The sequence below is a fragment of the Chlorocebus sabaeus genome, chromosome 6 (genome assembly GCF_047675955.1).
Source record: "Chlorocebus sabaeus isolate Y175 chromosome 6, mChlSab1.0.hap1, whole genome shotgun sequence".
NCBI classification, from domain to species: domain Eukaryota; kingdom Metazoa; phylum Chordata; class Mammalia; order Primates; family Cercopithecidae; genus Chlorocebus; species Chlorocebus sabaeus.
The window spans coordinates 11,608,875-11,625,719 of record NC_132909.1 but is presented as its reverse complement, the minus strand read 5'-3'; the positions used below and the strand labels follow the sequence as shown (position 1 = coordinate 11,625,719).

The 16,845-nt window shown below is 51.3% G+C and overlaps 1 protein-coding gene, 1 non-coding gene and 1 pseudogene across 11 annotated transcripts in view; 1 reads left to right on the top strand and 2 right to left on the bottom strand.

The window, feature by feature from the left end:
- Positions 1-5,263: 5,263 nt before the first annotated feature.
- Positions 5,264-16,845, top strand: part of HIF3A (hypoxia inducible factor 3 subunit alpha) — a 52,172-nt gene continuing 40,590 nt past the window's right edge. For 6 of the 10 annotated variants that reach the window (XM_073016260.1, XM_007997282.3, XM_037991864.2 and 3 more), the window contains exons 1-3: positions 5,264-5,342; positions 12,482-12,672; positions 13,802-13,947. In XM_073016260.1, coding sequence (XP_072872361.1) covers positions 5,317-5,342; positions 12,482-12,672; positions 13,802-13,947 — 363 coding nt within the window. In that variant the 5' untranslated portion in view covers positions 5,264-5,316. Of the gene's footprint in view, positions 5,343-6,489; positions 6,741-12,481; positions 12,673-13,801; positions 13,948-16,845 lie in introns of those variants that run through there. The other 4 variants (XM_073016261.1, XM_007997288.3, XM_073016263.1 and 1 more) reach the window with 3 other exon arrangements.
- LOC119621789 (non-histone chromosomal protein HMG-17 pseudogene) lies at positions 14,882-16,290 on the bottom strand (annotated as a pseudogene).
- Positions 16,256-16,363, bottom strand: LOC119621806 (U6 spliceosomal RNA). Its single transcript, XR_005238409.1, has one exon. It is a non-coding gene; the product is annotated as a U6 spliceosomal RNA (small nuclear RNA).

The following is a 16,845-nucleotide window of genomic DNA, read 5'->3' as shown; positions in this document are numbered from 1 at the left end:
GGCAGAAGACACTTAAAAAAAAAAAATGTTATCTCTACAACCAAATAATCAACCAACTAATCAATCACTCTTCAAACCGTGTCCCTCTTGCCTCCCAAACATTTCTTGTTTCTTCCAACATTTCATTATGAGCAATTTCAAGCATGCAGAAAAGTTGAAGAATTTTACAATGAACTCCCTTATCCCAATCACCTAGACCCCACTCTTAACATTTTACTGTATTTGCTCAATCATATTTCTATACATTTATCCATCCCTCCATCCATCCATCCCTCCATCCTTCCATCCACCCATTACTCCATCCATCCATTCATTACTCCATCCATTCATCCCTCCATCCATCCATCACACCATCCATCCATTACATCATCCATCCACCCACCCATCCACCCATCCTTCCATCCATTACACCATCCATCCATCCATCTATTACTCCAGCTTAGTTTTTTTGTTTGCTTGTTTGTTTGTTTTTTAGACAGAGTCTCACTCTGTCACCAGGCTGGAGTGCAGTGGCGCGATCTAGGCTCACTGCAACCTCTGCCTCCCAGGATCAAGCAATTCTCCTGCCTCAGCCTCCCAAGTATCTGGCATTACAGGCGCAGGCCACCGCGCCTGGCTAATTTTTGTATTTTTAGTAGAGACGGGGTTTCACCATGTTGGCCAGGATGGTCTTGATCTTCTGACCTCGTGATCTGCCCGCCTTCTACTCCCAAAGTGCTGGGATTACAGGCGTGAACCACCGTGCCTGGCCCACTCCAGCTTAGTTTTGATGCAGTTCAATGAAAGTTGCAGACACCAGTACCCTGTCTCGTAAGTCCTTCAGAGTGTCTATCAGTATTTGTTTACCATTCTTTATTTTCTATTTTGAAGTAAAGTTTATATACAAGATGAGCATATCTGAAGTGTGCCATTCACTAAGTTTTGACAAATTTATATACCGGTGTAACCCAAATTTCTGTCAAGATAAAGAAGGACTCCCCTGATGTTTTTCCCACTTGTACATTAGCCTTACTTGTTCTGGAACTTCATTTAAATGAAATAGCATAATACATTCTTTTCTGTGTCTAGCTTCTTTTGCTCATCATAAGGTTTTCGAGAGTCATCCATGATGTATGTGTATCAATAGTTCATTTTTTTTTCTTGCTGATAGTATTCACTGCATGGGCATACCACAATTTGCTTATCCATTCTACTATTGATGAACCTCAATATCTCTTCAGTCTATCCCCTTTCCTTCATCTCCATGGCCCCTTCCCTGGCCCAGGCATCCCTTATTTACACCCAGGTCACCACCCCAGCCCAGCCTCCTTCTTGTTCTCTGATCTCTAATATCACTCCCTCTCATTCACCTTCCAGAATAATTTGTTTTGTTTTGTTTTGTTTTTTAATACAGGGTTTCTGTCACCCAGGCTGGAGCATATGGCAGGATCACAGCTCACTGCAGCCTCAACTTCCTGGGTTCAATCAATCCTCCTTCCTCAGCCTCCTGAGTAGCTGAGACTACAGGTGCATGCCACCATGCCCAGTTAACTTTTAAATTTTTTTCAGAGATGGGCTCTCACTATGTTGCTCAGGCTTGTCTCAAACTGGCCTCAAGCAATCCTCCTGCCTTGGCCTCCCAACCCTGGAATTACAGGTGTGAACTACCACACCCAGTTCCCAGAGGAATCCTCAGTGTTGTGTTCTGTCCTGCTCAAAACTCTGCCATGGCTCCCCAGTGCTCCCTGGGGAATGCCCGATATTCTTTAATGGCTTTCAGACTTGGTTTGATCTCACTCCCATGTACCCCTCCACCAACACTTCCCATTTCCTCTCTTTATACTCCAGGCTGCAACCACAGTCTACCTGTCAGTTCCCTCAATGTACCAAGCTCTCTTTTGCCTCCACACTGTTGTATTCTCTTCCCTTTGCCTCAGTACTTTCCCCCCAGTCCTCTCATTCATGTATTTATTTATTTTAGAGATGAGGTCTCACTCTGTTGCCCAGACTGGAGTGCAGTGGCACAATCATAGCTCACTGCAGCCTCCAGCTCCTGGGCTCAAGCAATCCTCCCGTCTCAGCCTCCCAAGTAACTGGGACTATAGGCACACATCACCATGCCTGGCAAAGTTTAAAAAAAAAATTAAGAGATGGAAGCTGGGCACAGTGGTTCATGCCTCTTATCCCAGCACTTTGGGAGGCTGAGATGGGCAAATCACCTGAGGTCTGGATTTTGAGACCAGTCTGGCCAACATGGTGAAACCCCGTCTCTACTAAAAAGACAAAAATTAGCCGGGTGTGGTGGCAGGTGCCTGTAATCTCAGCTACTCAGGAGGCTGAGGCAGGAGAATTGCTTGAACCTGGGAGGTAGAGGTTGCAGTGAGCCAAGATCACACCAGTGAACTCCAGGCTAGGCGACAAGATCGACACTCAGTCTCAAAAAATAAATAAATGCATATATAAATAAAATAAAAATTAAGAGATGGAATCTAGCTGTGTTGCCCAGGCTGGTCTCAAACTCCTAGCCTCAAACAATCCTCCCAGCTTAGCCTCCTGAGTCATTGGGATTACAGGTGAGAGCCACTGCACTCGGCTGTATCCAACCCTCTCTCTTCTTGCCTCACTGTTATTCCTCCTCAAGTCTGCATCCAAACGTCCCTTCCACAATAAACCTTTCTGACAACCCTGACAGGAGGGTGAGACACTGCAACCAAGCTCCCACAGTTCCTGGCAGCTCAGACCACTCTACATTTTAATATTAAAAGGTCTTAAATTCCCCCCTTAACTTCAGTTCCAGGTACAAAACTTGTCTCTTCAGACAAACAAGAACACATCCTTTAGCAAAAATTGGAAACCATTTCAACAGACACATTTCCCTTATTGCCTTAGCTGCTGGGAACCTCCGAGTGAAGTTTAACACTATCCTACATCATAGAGAGACACCTGTTGCATCTCTATATATACAGTGTTAGTTCTATTTTAATGTTTGTTGAACTAGTGCCAGCTTTTCTTGGTCACTGTAAATCCCTCTGATTGGCTCTCTGCTACGACTCCCTCATGCCAAAATCAATGAGTTCTTCTCTTCCACTCAATCTATCATCCAACGACTGCCCCCTCCAAACTCTTTCAACACACTCACTGGAACTCTTGATGCCTTGTTAACAATCACGCCCCTTCCTCGGTTTGTCCCTTGAACATTTCTTCTACTCCGTGTCTTTACCTAAACCCTGACAAGCTCTAAAAGCATTGGTTCCTCTGCAGCCCCTTCTACTATTTATTTATTAAGAGACAGAGTCTCACTCTGTCACTCAGGCTGGAGTGCAATGGCACGATCTCGGCTCACTGCAACCTCTGCCTCCTGGCTTCAAGCGATTCTCCTGCCTCAGCCTCCCGAGTAGCTGGGATTACAAGGGTGAGCCACCACGCCCGGCTAATTTTTGTATTTTCAGTAGAGATGGAGTTTCACCATGTTGGCCAGGCTGCTCTTGAACTCCTGACCTCAGGTGATCTGCCCACCTCAGCCTGCCAAAGTGCTGGGATTACGGGCATGAGCCACCATGGTTGGCCCCCCTTTATAATTCAGACTGCTCCTTTTCTAACATCCCACATGCCTCCATACTGAGGGTTGAGAGTTAGTTTCTCTATATATCAAGATTCTCTTGGGAGCAAGCATCTAAAATCCATTCAAACTAATCTAAGCACAAAGCAAAAAAGGCAATAGTGAATGAAGCAATATTTGACAAGAGAAAAAAAAAAAAAAAAAAAGCCCATAGTGGGTTTCGTTGGAAAAATCCAAGAATTAAACTGGAGTTCAGGTATGGCTGGATCCAGGCACTCAAGTACTGGGGTCAAAACTGCCTTTCACAGTCGCTCATTTCTGCACAATCTCTTTTGCACTGAACCTCATCTCATAAAGCCTCTCTTCTCTTTGTGGCAGTGTGAGCCCCATCTGCTCCATCTGCTCGGCAATTCCAGCAGAAATAGAAAAACCTGTTTCCTGATGGTTGCAGCAAATGTCTCAGGGTTGATTCTCATTGGGCTAAATTAGGTAACGTGCCTTCCCTGAACCAATCACTGTGGCCAGGGAAGCAGACTCAACTGATTAGCCAGGTCTGGATCCTGTGTTCATCCCTGGAGCTGGTGAGGGCGGAGCAGTGGCTAAACCCTATTCAAATTAAATAGATGAAGAGGAGAGAGAAGCGGTTTCCCAAAAGAAAACAGAGTGGGGTACTGGGGTGAGCCGGGGAGCTGTGTGGATTCCTGGAGGAAGAGTGTTCTAAGCTGTGGGAACAGCAGCAAGTGCAAAGGCCCTCAGGTGAGCAACTTGCCTGGCAAGTTCAAGGTTCAACAAGGCCACTTCTGCTATAGTATCCTCTTCCCTGCCAACCAAATGCAGAATAGTGGTCCAACACACACACACACACACACACACACTGTTCCTTATCCAACTGTAATTCTTTCATTATTGCTAGGTAACTTTGTACCTCTCCCTTCATAGTTGACTAGTTAAACAACAACAACAACAAAACTATTTCTCGGCTCTTTTTAAAGTAGGTGTGATTGAATTAAACCATATTTACTTGACATAAGCTTAATTATTCATCAGTAGGGACCTGAAAAGGGGGTCAGAAAGGCCAAGAGGTTAGGGTGGAGTAGAGGGGGTGGGGGAAGGTAAGCTGGGGTGCAGAGGGTGCAGACTGGAGGAACGGGGGCTAGGTGGGGTATGGGACAGGGGCGGCAGGGAGGAGCTGGGGAGTGACAGGGAAGGGTAGGTGCCAGAGGGCCAGGGATTGTGTAACTGGGGTGGGGTTGGGAGTTGGAGGGTGGGGAGGGGAAGTAGGGTACTCTGTGAATACCTTAGAAGGGATAGAGGAGGCTAGGGGGTTGGAAGGGGTGGAATTGGGAGGTCGAAAGGGCCCAACTGGGGTTAGGAAATGGAAAGGTGAGAGGAGGTGGGGGTTAGAGGCTGGGGACTGGGGTGCAGAGAACAGAGTGAACTGGGTGGGTTCAGAAGAGTACTGGCGTTGGCACTTTAGAGGCTGGGCCAGAGAAGGCGCGGCCAGCCGACGGTGCGGGCTACACTGCCTAGGAAGTCCGCGGCGAGAGGCGTGGTTGGGGGGTGTGTATTACACGGTATCACCCCCTTTGCCTTTCCAAGTCTTTTCCCCTGGTTCCGCCTCCTTTTCAGGAGTGACATACCCTTCGCCCAATCAGAGCTGCGGGCCTGGCGCGGCACAGCCAACCGCACGGCGTGGGGAGGAGCTGGGGAGGGGGCTCGCAAGGCCAGGGGAGGGGGCTAGGGGCCTCCGAGGGCTCCGGAGCCGCGACCGGCGAGCCATGGCGCTGGGGCTGCAGCGCGCAAGGTACTGAAGTTCGGGGGCAGGAGTTCTGGGAATTGGGGGGCTCTCCTCCTGGAGACCCCTGAGCTGGATTGTGGGGAGGCGGTTCGCGGGTACGAAACAAGAACGCCCCGGGACGCGCGGAAGGAGGCACATCCCCGCCGCACTCTCCACCCTTAGAGACTGCAGGGGTGGGGGATTCCCTACGTCTCTGGCTGCCCCGCCCCTCTGGCCAAGAGCGGCTTCGGGGTCCCCGATTTTTCGTTACCCAAGGCTCACTTACCCTTCTGGCTGGGGGTGGAACTTGGGATTCCTGATAAATTAGGGGTGATTGCATTTGAGCAGTCCCCAGGCGGGAGGTATTCTCCCGCCACATATTGATCCCTCTGGCCTCTGAACTCCCCAAATTGAGGGTGTTCTTTTCCACCAGGTCCCTGGGATCCTAGGAGATACGGGATACCCCTAAATTGAGCCTTCCCACGTATAGGGAGTCCCTTGGAATGGCATTCTTCTCCTGAGTTCAAGAGAGGAGAGATCTCCTCTGATAGTACCCTTCCTGACACAGTCTCGTAAACGTTGGGTTTCCCTAGCAATGGGCAGAGGGGAACCCCTTTCAGAAGCCGTCTGGGACCCTTCCTAAGAGACTTTTTGTATCCTTTCAAAAGCCAGAGTCACTCCCTTAAATAACAGGGAAACAAGCTGGACCCGCGTCCCAAAGTCCAGCCCCTCATCTCACCCCTCCACCCCCATCCTGAGAGACAGGGGAGCCTCATTCAAGCTTTATTTTGGGGAGATTCCATGGCGGGGTACTGTGAGCCTGCAGGCTGTGATGGGAGCGCCCCCTGCCGCAGTGCTAAGCTGGGGTCTTCCCGGGCAGAGGGTGGGTTTCTGGGTTCACCTCCCAGCAGGTGCAGCTCTGCTGGAACACAAGGAACCTGTGCCCTGGGGCCGCTGCCATGGGGTCTTATCTGGCCATGTTCTCATGGGACTCTGGAAAATGTTCTAGGTCCTCAGCTTTCTCTGTCCAATGTGAGGCACCCAGTAAGCCTCACCCCCTTCCCTCCTCCCTGGTTTCTCAGGCCTGATTGGATCCGTGCACACCCCATGTTTCTAACCCCCCCATCCTCTCCCCCCTCCCCCACTCTATTCCAGGCCCTGGCTCTGGGCCTACCAGGGAACTCCATCCCACCCTTTTTGGGCCAGCTGTCGTCCCGCCCTTCTCAGCGCCCCCTCCTGGCTGGGTGGGGGCCCCTCTTGGCTGAGCTGGGGTGTCCCCCTCCCCACCCAAGGCCGGCCCTTTCCTGTGGAGTCATCTCACTGCCGCGCGCCACCCACTCGTAACTCGCACCCGGGTCCTGGCTGCGCTGCGTCCCCTCCTGCATCCCCTGGATGGCCCTTCAGCCAAAGGGGGCCTGGGCAATGGTGAGTGGGCCCCCCAAACCCCCTTTCCCCCTTCCCTTCCTCTAGCTGGGGCTGGCTGCCATCCCACTGTGGGCAAGGATGCTCTTGGGAAGTCCCTGGTGGGTACGGCTTGCAGCCCAGAGTGTCTAGTGAGGTACAAGGTTCCTGGAGAAGATAGGATTTTGGGGACCGGCACCCCACCAGATTACCATGTCCTTGGGAACAAGCAGAGTCAGGGGACAGAGAGACTCCCACAGACCCTCATGCCAAGTCCCTTTGCAAACCCAAACCCTGCGTCTGGTCTGTCAGGACAGCTCTGGGCAGTGCCAAGAGGCATCCTTGCCCAGCTACAACCTAAGCCCCCACCCACCAAATCCTCTGTGCTTTTCGTAAGACCCCCCAGTACCCAGCTGAGTATCAGAAGAGAAAAGCCCAGAAGTAGCCCTGAATGTGGAGCAGGGACTCCCTGCTTTTATTATGCCTTCCTCATGGGTGGCAAGTTCTTCAGGGCAGGGAAGGGGTGAACTTCTCTCCTTCCTGGTTGGAGGGGGCACTGGGCCCCAACCCCCATTCTCAGGCCTCACCCTGAGCCCTCCAGGCCCCGGCCCCACCCCCTGTTCTTGGCTGGAACACGGAGGAAGGGTGGCAGGGTTCCAGCTGCACGTCCCAAGCTGGGCAGAGTGCCAGGGGGCTGGACCAGGGCTGGGCATGGGGCCAGCTGGGGCGATCTGGAGGCAGCAGGGGTGTGACAGGGGAAGGGACTGAGGCTGCTAGGCAAAAGAGGGGCAGGGCAGGGGCCCCTTGGGCGGTGGGCACACCTACCAAGAGCACAGGCCCCAAAGTCAGGGTTCAAATCCCTTCTCACCCACTTCCTGGTGGTGTGGACTTGTGTCAGTGACTGCTGCTCTGAGCCTCAGTTTCAGGTCCTGGAAATACGGGGAGGCCGGGCGCAGTGGCTCAGGCCTGTTATTCCAGCACTTCCGGAGGCTGAGGTGGGCAGATTGCTTGAGTTCGAGGCGGGCCTGGGCAATATGGCAAAATCTCATCTATACTAGAAATACGCAGATCAGCCAGGCATGGTGGTGAGTGTCTGTAGTCCCAGCTACTCAGGAGGCTGAGGTGGGAGAATGGCTAGAGCCTGAGAAGCAGAGGTTGTAGTGAGCCAAGATCAGGCCACTGCACTCCAGCCTGGACAATAGAGCCCGACTTTGTCTCAAAAAAAAAAAAAAAAAAAAAAAAAAAAAATCAAAGAAAACTGGGGATCACACTCCCTTTCCACCATCCCAGATCAAGATGAGGAGCCAGTAGTGAGGAAGCAGATGGTCGGGAGCAGAACACCCAATAGGTGTGCCACAAAGTGAGTTCAAGTCAGAGTGGACAGACCTGGTTTGAATCCTGGCTCTGCTACTAAAAGCCGTGTGGCTTCAGGCAAGTTTCATCACCTCTTTGGGCTTCCTTCCTCATCCGGAAAATGGGGAAAGTCATTGCAGGAACATGGTCAGATTCACTGAGAAGTGGTTGAACATAGTTCAGTGTCGATGGAGGGCGCTGGGTTACTTGGGCTGGGGATACCATTGCTCCGACTCTCGGTTTCTGCCTCTTTGAAGGAGAAATCACTTTTCCTGCTCATAGGGTTGTAGTAAGGACTTAATGGGGTCTCTAGCTCCGTGGGTGTTCAACACACCAATGCTATCATTATTACAGTATCACTGTTATTCAGTCCTCCTTTTTTTTTTTTTTTTTTTTTTTTTGAGACGGAGTCTCGCTCTGTCGCCCGGGCTGGAGTGCAGTGGCCGGATCTCAGCTCACTGCAAGCTCCGCCTCCCGGGTTTATGCCATTCTCCTGCCTCAGCCTCCCGAGTAGCTGGGACTACAGGCACCCGCCACCTCGCCCGGCTAGTTTTTTTGTATTTTTTAGTAGAGACGGGGTTTCACCGTGTTTGCCAGGATGGTCTCGATCTCCTGACCTCGTGATCCGCCCGTCTCGGCCTCCCAAAGTGCTGGGATTACAGGCTTGAGCCACCGCGCCCGGCCTCAGTCCTCCTTTTAAGATGCTTGCGTAAAAACCATGTAATTGCATGCACACACCACACTATGGGGAGGGTAACCCACAGGTTACTCTAAAGCCCCAGAAGCTCCTAAGCCCATGCTTTCCACCTCTGACATGCACAGAGGGAGAATAAGTCTAACCTTGGCCGGGCGCGGTGGCTTACGCCTGTAATCCTAACATTTTGGGAGTCCTAGGCAGGCAGATCACCTGAGGTCAGGAGTTCGAAACCAGCCTGGCCAACATAGTGAAACCCTGTCTCTACTAAAAATACAAAAATTACCCAGGCGTGGTGGCAGGCGCCTGTAATCCCAGCTACTCAGGAAGCTGAGGCAGGAGAATCGCTTGAACTCGCGAGGCGGAGGTGACAGTGAGCCGAGATCGAGCCCCTGCACTCCAGCCTGGGCGACAGAGCACGATTACGTTCACACAGCTTATAAGTCGTCACCCACCTTATAAACAGTGGAGCTTGTAAGTAGTGGAGCTTATAAGTAGTGGAGTTTATAAGTAGTAGAGTCAGGATTGGAACCCTGAGCCAGAGGAACTAGCCTCCAGTCTGTGAAATGGGAAAGACCCACACTTCCCAGTAGAACATCCAGAGGGCAGGCTGGGAGTTGGAAGGAGGGACCCTCCGCAGCCACCAGCTGGCTCCTTCTATGGAAGAAGCAGCCCAGCCACAGAGGATTACAGAGCCCAGCTGCCTAGGAGGTGGGGCGCTGGCCCCACCTCCCTGCCGGTTCCCACTCCCTGTTCCCTCTGTCGGGCCCCCAGCACCGTGAGGCCCTCTCGCCCCCACCCTCTGGGCAGGAAGACAAACAGGGCTGGAACAGAACAGGACGGCATGTCCTCTCAGGCAGGCAGGACTGAGGCCCCTGCCCCCACCAGCCAGGAGGGAGGGGGCGGGGACAGGGGCCGTATCTCCCCTGCTCCAACCCTCCATCCAGCCTGCCCTCTTGTGTGCCTCCCACCCTGCTGTACTGAGGATTTTATTTTCCTTCTGCCTCCAGACAGGAAAATATCCCCTCGCCCTGGGTGGTGGGGCTACAGGTCTCTTGCCTGAGGCTGGGGTTGATGCCACCCCAGAAGCCGCCTCTGCTCTTGAATTTAGGAAGGGACAGTGACCCCTCCTAGAGGTTCTACTTCCCTCAGATGGGTCCCAAGGAGGGGATGAGAAAAAGCCTGAAACTCACTGCCCAGTTTCAAATCCCAGCTCTGCCAGTTGTTGGCTTTGGGGCTTCTTGGGCAAGGACTTCACCTTTCAGTCTCAGTTTCCCCATTGTAAAGTGGAAGTTTAAAATGTCCCCCTCCGCCGGGCACGGTGGCTCATGCCTGTAATCCCAGCACTTTGGGAGGCTGAGGTGGGCAGATCACTTGAGGTCAGGAGTTTGAGACCAGCCTGGCCAACATGGCGAAACCCTGTCTCTACTAAAAATACAAAAATTAGCCAGGCGTGGTGGCAAAGGCCTGTAATCCCAGCTACTCGGGAGGCTGAGGGAGGATAATTGAACCCGGGAGGCGGAGGTTGCAGTGAGCCGAGATCGTGCCATTATACTCCAGCCTGGACGACAGAGGGAAACTCCATCTCAAAAAAAAAAAAAAAAGAATTAAAAATTAAAAAAATAAATAAAAAATAAAATACCTCCCTCCTAGGGGTCCCCTGAGGATTGGATGAATACATATAAAATACATAGTACAGTAGCAAGCACACAAATGCTTAGCAAATGACAGCTGCCTATTACTAATGGTAATATTTATCAATATTATAAATGTAGATGAGACTATATATACAATATACTACACTAGACTATATATACAATATACTAGATGTAATACATCATGTAATAATTTTTTATTTTTTCTATTTTTGCTAATTTGTTTTTTGTCTGTTTTGGTTTTTTCGGTTTTTGTTTTTGTTTATGTTTTTGTTTTTTGTTGTTTTTTTTTTGAGACGGAGTCTTGCTCTGTCATCCAGGCTGGAGTGCAGTGGCAAGATCTTGGCTCACTACAACCTCTGCCTCCCAGGTTCAAGCGATTCTCCCACCTCAGCCTTTCGAGTAGCTGGGACTACAAGGCGCCCGCCACCATGCCCGGCTAATTTTTCGTATTTTTAGTAGAGACAGGGTTTCACTGGTTAGCCAGAATGATCTCGATCTCCTGACCTCGTGATCCGCCGGTCTTGGCCTCCCAGAGTGCTGGGATTACAGGCGTGAGCCACCGCGCCCGGCCTGTTTTTGTCTTTTTTTAGAGACAGCTGTTGCCCAGGCTGGAGTGCAGGGGTACAAGCATAGCTCACTGTAACCTTGAACCTGGGTTCAAGTGATCCTCTGTCTCACCCTCCAAATTATAGCTGCTTCCGGCTGTAATTTTATATGAAAGTAAAGAAGCCGGGCGTGGTGGCTCACACCTGTAATCCCAGAATTTGGGGAGGCCAAGGTGGGAGGATCACTTGAGTTCAGGAGTTCAAGACCAGCCTGGACAACAAAATGACACACTGTCACTACAAAAAATACAAAAATTAGCTGGGTGTGCTGGTGCACACCTGTGGTCCCAGCTACATAAGAGGCTGAGGCTGGAGGATGGCTTGAGCCTAAGATGTTGAGGCTGCAGTAAGCCATATTCATGCCATTGCACTCCAGCCTGGGCAACAGAGTGAGAGCCTGTCTCAAAAAAAAGAAAGAGAAGAAAAGAAAAAAGAAAAGAAAGGAAAAGAAAAGAAAAAAAAAAACAAACTTTAGGTTCAGACAGACCTGGAGTTTGATTTTGAAGACAGTGGCAGAAACAGGGAGAAGAGCTAAAATCCTGGACATAAACCCAGGCCCATAGAGAGAGAGAAAATTTGAGAGTTTAGGTAGACCATTGTTTAAAGGCAGGCTTCCCTATTTGTGGGCAGGCACTGTCTGCGCCTCCGTGTCCTCATCTGTTCAATGGGGCGTTATCAACTTCCTTCTGGGTTGCCTGAGCATTAGACAGGTTAACCTAAGTTTCACGCTTGGCACCGGGAGTGACAAAATAGTAAAAGCTGGATAAGTGGCAGATATTTCTCATAAAACGACACTTATTCTTCCAACCCCACAGCAAAATGCAGATATTTGAAGTGGATTACAGGGCAGGGTGAGTGGTAAACAGAACAGGTTGCTTTGCTGTGTCACCCTGGCGGGTCCCTGCCCCTCTTAGGGCCCCTGTTCATGGTTCGTCGTTAGACTTTGAGATCTATGTTCCAAGATTCACAGGATGGCTCAGTTGAGGTGAAAGGGCAGAGAAGGAGATCTGGGAAACTGTAGGGCAGGGGGCCTGGGAGGCTGTAGGCCTCTCCTTCGTGGGCCCTCCCTTCTCTGGCCCCGGGCCAGCTCAGCCAGCCCCCTCCCAGCAGGGGCCGTCCCTGTCCCCCAGGCGTCCCTAGCCCGGGAAATAAACTGCAGATAAGTCAGGGAGGGGACAGAGCGGCCCTAGGCGCGCCACAGAGAGGAGCGAGGCGCAGGAGGCAGCATGGACTGGCAAGACCACAGGTAAATTCAGGGCTAGGAGGGCTCCACAGTGTAGCCGTCCCAGGCCCAGAAAGCGCCGCGAACTCGACAGGGCCACACATCGAGGCCTGCGCAGCTGCGGCCCAGCCCTCCACGAGCCCCGGCCCCAGGTGGCAGCTCCCCACGTGCTCGTCCCGTCCTCCTCTTGTCTTTCCCGAGTCACCACCAGTGAACGCTGCCCATGCTCTCAGGTCGACCACCGAGCTGCGCAAGGAAAAGTCCCGGGATGCGGCCCGCAGCCGGCGCAGCCAGGAGACCGAGGTGCTGTACCAGCTGGCCCACACGCTGCCCTTCGCACGCGGCGTCAGCGCCCACCTGGACAAGGCCTCCATCATGCGCCTCACCATCAGCTACCTGCGCATGCACCGCCTCTGCGCCGCAGGTGAGCCCCGGCCGTGGGAATTCCCGTCTTGGCCAGGCCCCGCCCACATCCCATGGAGGCCCCTCCTCCGGGAAGCCGCATTCTGACAAAGCCCCGCCCCCTGGTGGACGTCTTCTCGGCGGAGCCCCACCCCCCTGGAAACCCACTTCCCAGGGGAGACCCCGCCCCCTTTGAGTTACTGGCGTGCTGGGAGTCCCACCCCCTTAGAAGTCGGTCACTTGTGAGGCCCCGCCCGCTGGAACGCGCCCTTTGGAAGCCCCGCCTCCTTAGGACTCGCAGAGAATCCCCTAACCCTTCAATCCTTAGGATTTCATCCTCTGGGAGACTCTCCCAGATGGATAGGCCCTGGTCTCATAATACATCCACTGGGAGGCCACGCCGCCCAACTTTTCATTGCTGAACCTGAGAGTCCCTTGTCCCTTCCCCACCCCTCTAGTTCTACATCACTTGTTCTTTTAGTAGGCATCTCCTTGAATTTCCACCCAGTTAGAATTGCACCGTGCAGCGGGCTTTGCCACGCACGCACACACACACATACACTCACACATAAACCCCATGGAATCCCAGGACCCTGAAAGCGGAGGAGGTAGTGTTATTCTCTGGGAGGCTCTGCCCATTTGACTTGCCCCATAGAATTTTACTTTTCTTGGAGGCTTTACCCCCTTAGAAGTCTGTCCTCTGGGAGCCCCTGCTTCTCTGGAGTTCTGTCCCTCTGGAACATCCTGCCCTCCATGAGTGTTGAACCCCTTCGAGGCTTCCCCATCAGCTCTGTGTTACAATTCCCCCTAGGCCCTGGCCCCTTCATATTTTGACCCTGGGGAGTTCCATCCACTTTGAATTCTGTCCTCCTAGGAGGCCCACCCACATCCTTAGAATTCCGTTCCCTTGGGAGACTCCTGCTTCCTTAGAATTCTGCCCCCCTGGGAGGCCCTGCTTCTAATTCCAGTGCTTCTTGGTCCTGCTTTCTTCCTTGGGAATCCAGGTCACTAGGATGTACCCCCACTCCCTCGGGGGTGCATGTAAGTTTCTCTGAATGAGGCAAGGCAGAGGGAGGCTAGCCCAGGGTCAGTTCATGATTCAGTCCATAACTGACTAGAGATGCCCCCATCCCCCCTGCCCCGGGCACCAGGGGAGTGGAACCAGGTGGGAGCAGGGGGAGAACCACTGGATGCCTGCTACCTGAAGGCCCTGGAGGGCTTCGTCATGGTGCTCACCACCGAGGGAGACATGGCTTACCTGTCGGAGAATGTCAGCAAACACCTGGGCCTCAGTCAGGTGAGAGGAGCTCCTGGCTCTGTGCCTGGCCCTGTACTGGTGATGCTGGGGATACAGTGGTGACCAGGACAGCCATAGCCCTACCTTTATGGGACTCACAGTACAAAGGGGATATAGGTATGTCACTAGACAGGAAGACCCAGAATGGTCAGGGCTGGGTTGGGACAGTCTAGGGGGCTGTGGGAGCCCAGGGGTGGGGTGTACCTGACCCAGCCTGGGTGGGAATGGAGGGCTTCCTGGAGGAGAAGACGTCTGAGCTGAAATCTGAAGAGCTTAGCTGGTCGGAGGGGTATGGAGAATGGATGGGATCAGTGAAGATCAGGAATGTACATGGCAGAGGGAACAGAGGAGGCAAAGGCCAAGAGGTGAGAAAGAAACAGAATAATTTCGGGAAATAAAGAAGTTGGCCACGTGCAGTGGCTCACACCTGTAATTCTAACACTTTGAATGGGCAAGATGGGAGGATAGCTTAAGTTCAGGAGTTCAGTGTTTCACCTGGGCAACATGGCAAAACCCTGTCTCCACCAAAAATACAAAAAATTCGCCAGATGTGCTGGCACACGTCTGTGGTCCCAGCTACTTGGGAGGCTGGGGTGGGAGGATCATGTGAGCCTGGGAGGTGGAAGTTGCAGTGAGCCAAGATCACACCAGTACACTACAGCCTGGGTGACAGAGCAAGATCCAGTCTCAAAAACGAACAAACAAACAAAAACAAGTTTATCCTCCTAGGTGCAGAGTTCAATAGGAGAAGCGGAGAGACAGAAGGCTAGAGAGGTCATCAGGGTAGCCTGTGGCCAAATGTAAGGCCAAACTAGCTTTATCTCCAGGACCCTGGGGAGCTATAGAAGGATTTTAAGCAGTGGAGAGGTTGTGCCAGAGAGGTAGAATCAGATTTACGTTTTTTTTTTTTTTTTTTTTTTTTTTTTCCCCAAGCCAAACTGTATCCAGCTTTATTAAAGATACTTTCCATAAACAATCATGGTATTTCAGGCAGGACATGGGCAGACAATCGTTAACAGTATACAACAACTTTCAAACTCCCTTCTTCAATGGACTACCAAAAATCAGAAAGCCACTGTAAAACCCAATGAAGTCTTCATCTGATGCTCTGAACAGGGAAAGTTTAGAGTGAGGGTTGACATTTCACATTTAGCATGTTGTTTAACAACTTTTCACAAGCCGACCCTGACTTTCAGGAAGTGAAATGAAAATGGCAGAATTTATCTGAAGATCCACAATCTAGAAATGGAACCAATGCTGTTTTGACAGGTGCCATCTCAGTGGCATCACTGGAAAGTCCAGAGTGCCTGACACACTGGTAACCAATGACTAGGGGTCAGGTCCCAACAGATGTCTGGGCTTAAGGGAGTTAAGTCTATGCTGAAAGATGGAAAGGGAGAAGAGGACATAAAAACAAATTTGTTTTTCCATACCACAAGGCTTTTGTGCCAAGGTGGCCATGTGTGTCAAAGTCAGGGAATCCCTCCTCCTGGGAACCAAGAGGAAGTCTCTCAAAACTAGAAGGGAAAGGTGTTTTCCCCACATCAATCCAGCTTTGGAGACATTCTATTAGTGACATATGCCCCTTTCCCCAAAAACAACAATGAAGTGTTCTGTGTGCTAACAACATAGCTTTAAAAAAAAAAAAAAAAGTAAAACAAAATTCTGCATTTTTATAAAACTTGATAAAAAATAGTATTTCAAACTGTACAGTCACCAGAAGTACACAGTTATCAAAAATGCACACACTTCACTTGGCATCTCCAGCACCTTCAGCTTTCTGGGCCTGGTCTGTTTTGGCCTCTCCGTTTTCTGCAGGGTTATTCCCCTCCTTGCCAGCATCAGCTTTTCCCTTTTTCCCTTTGGGTACCTTCTCTCCCTTCTTTGCAGGGGCCTTTTTAGGCTTGGGCTCTGGCTTTGGAGGAGCAGGTTTAGCAGACAACCTCGCAGATCTTCTCTGTGGTTCGTCCTTCACTTTGGCTTTATCTCCTTTAGCATCCCCTTCAGCCTTTCTCTTGGGCGTGGTGGCGACGGCGGCGGGACGTAGGTGCTGGATGCGGGATGCAGCGCGCGCGGGCTTTGGTCGGTCCGGGGGTCGTTCTCGCCTCTTCTTCTTCCCAGATTTACATTTTTGAAAGATCCTCTAGGTATAGCATGGAGGTAGATTTGGAGGGAGTGAGATCAGAGGTTGAGAGATCAGCAATGGGTAGATGCCAATCTCAGGTGGGAGAAGAGGAACAGTGGCAGGGGCCATGGGGATGGAAAGATAGGAACAAGAGACATTTAGAAAGTAGAACTTACTTTTTTAATTAACATGGAAGGCTTCATGCATTTGCGTATCATCCTTGCACAAAGGCCATGCTAATCTTCTCTGTATTATTCCAATTTTTAGCATACGTGCTGCCTAAGCGAGCATAGAAAGTAGAACTAACTTTAATTCATCCTTACAGCAAGGCCTACGAGAGAGTTCCCATTCTTTTTTTTTTAATCTCACATAAATGGGCGCAATAGTTGGTATCTGTTCCTTTTCTCTGCCTCGTTACCCCACTCCTGGTACCAATTTCTCTGTTAGTGTGAGTGAGCTTTTTGGACCCAGAGAGATGAATGTCCTGAGGTCCCAAAGCTAGGAAGTGGCACAGCCAGGATTCGACTCCAGCTACAAGAGATGTTGTCAGAGGAGGAAGATCTCCCTCTTTCCCTATTCACCAGCACCAGCACCATTCACATGGTGAGCCAATAGGGTCCACCTTCATCTGTGTCCCCTCCTCCCAGCACCAGGCTCATTTCCTAAACTGAAATGAAGAGTTGGGTTTTCGGCCTGCCAGACAAGTGTGATTTGAATGGAGTCTCATCTCAGGGCCTTGCGCTTACTGTTCGCTCTTTCTGGAATCCTCTTAC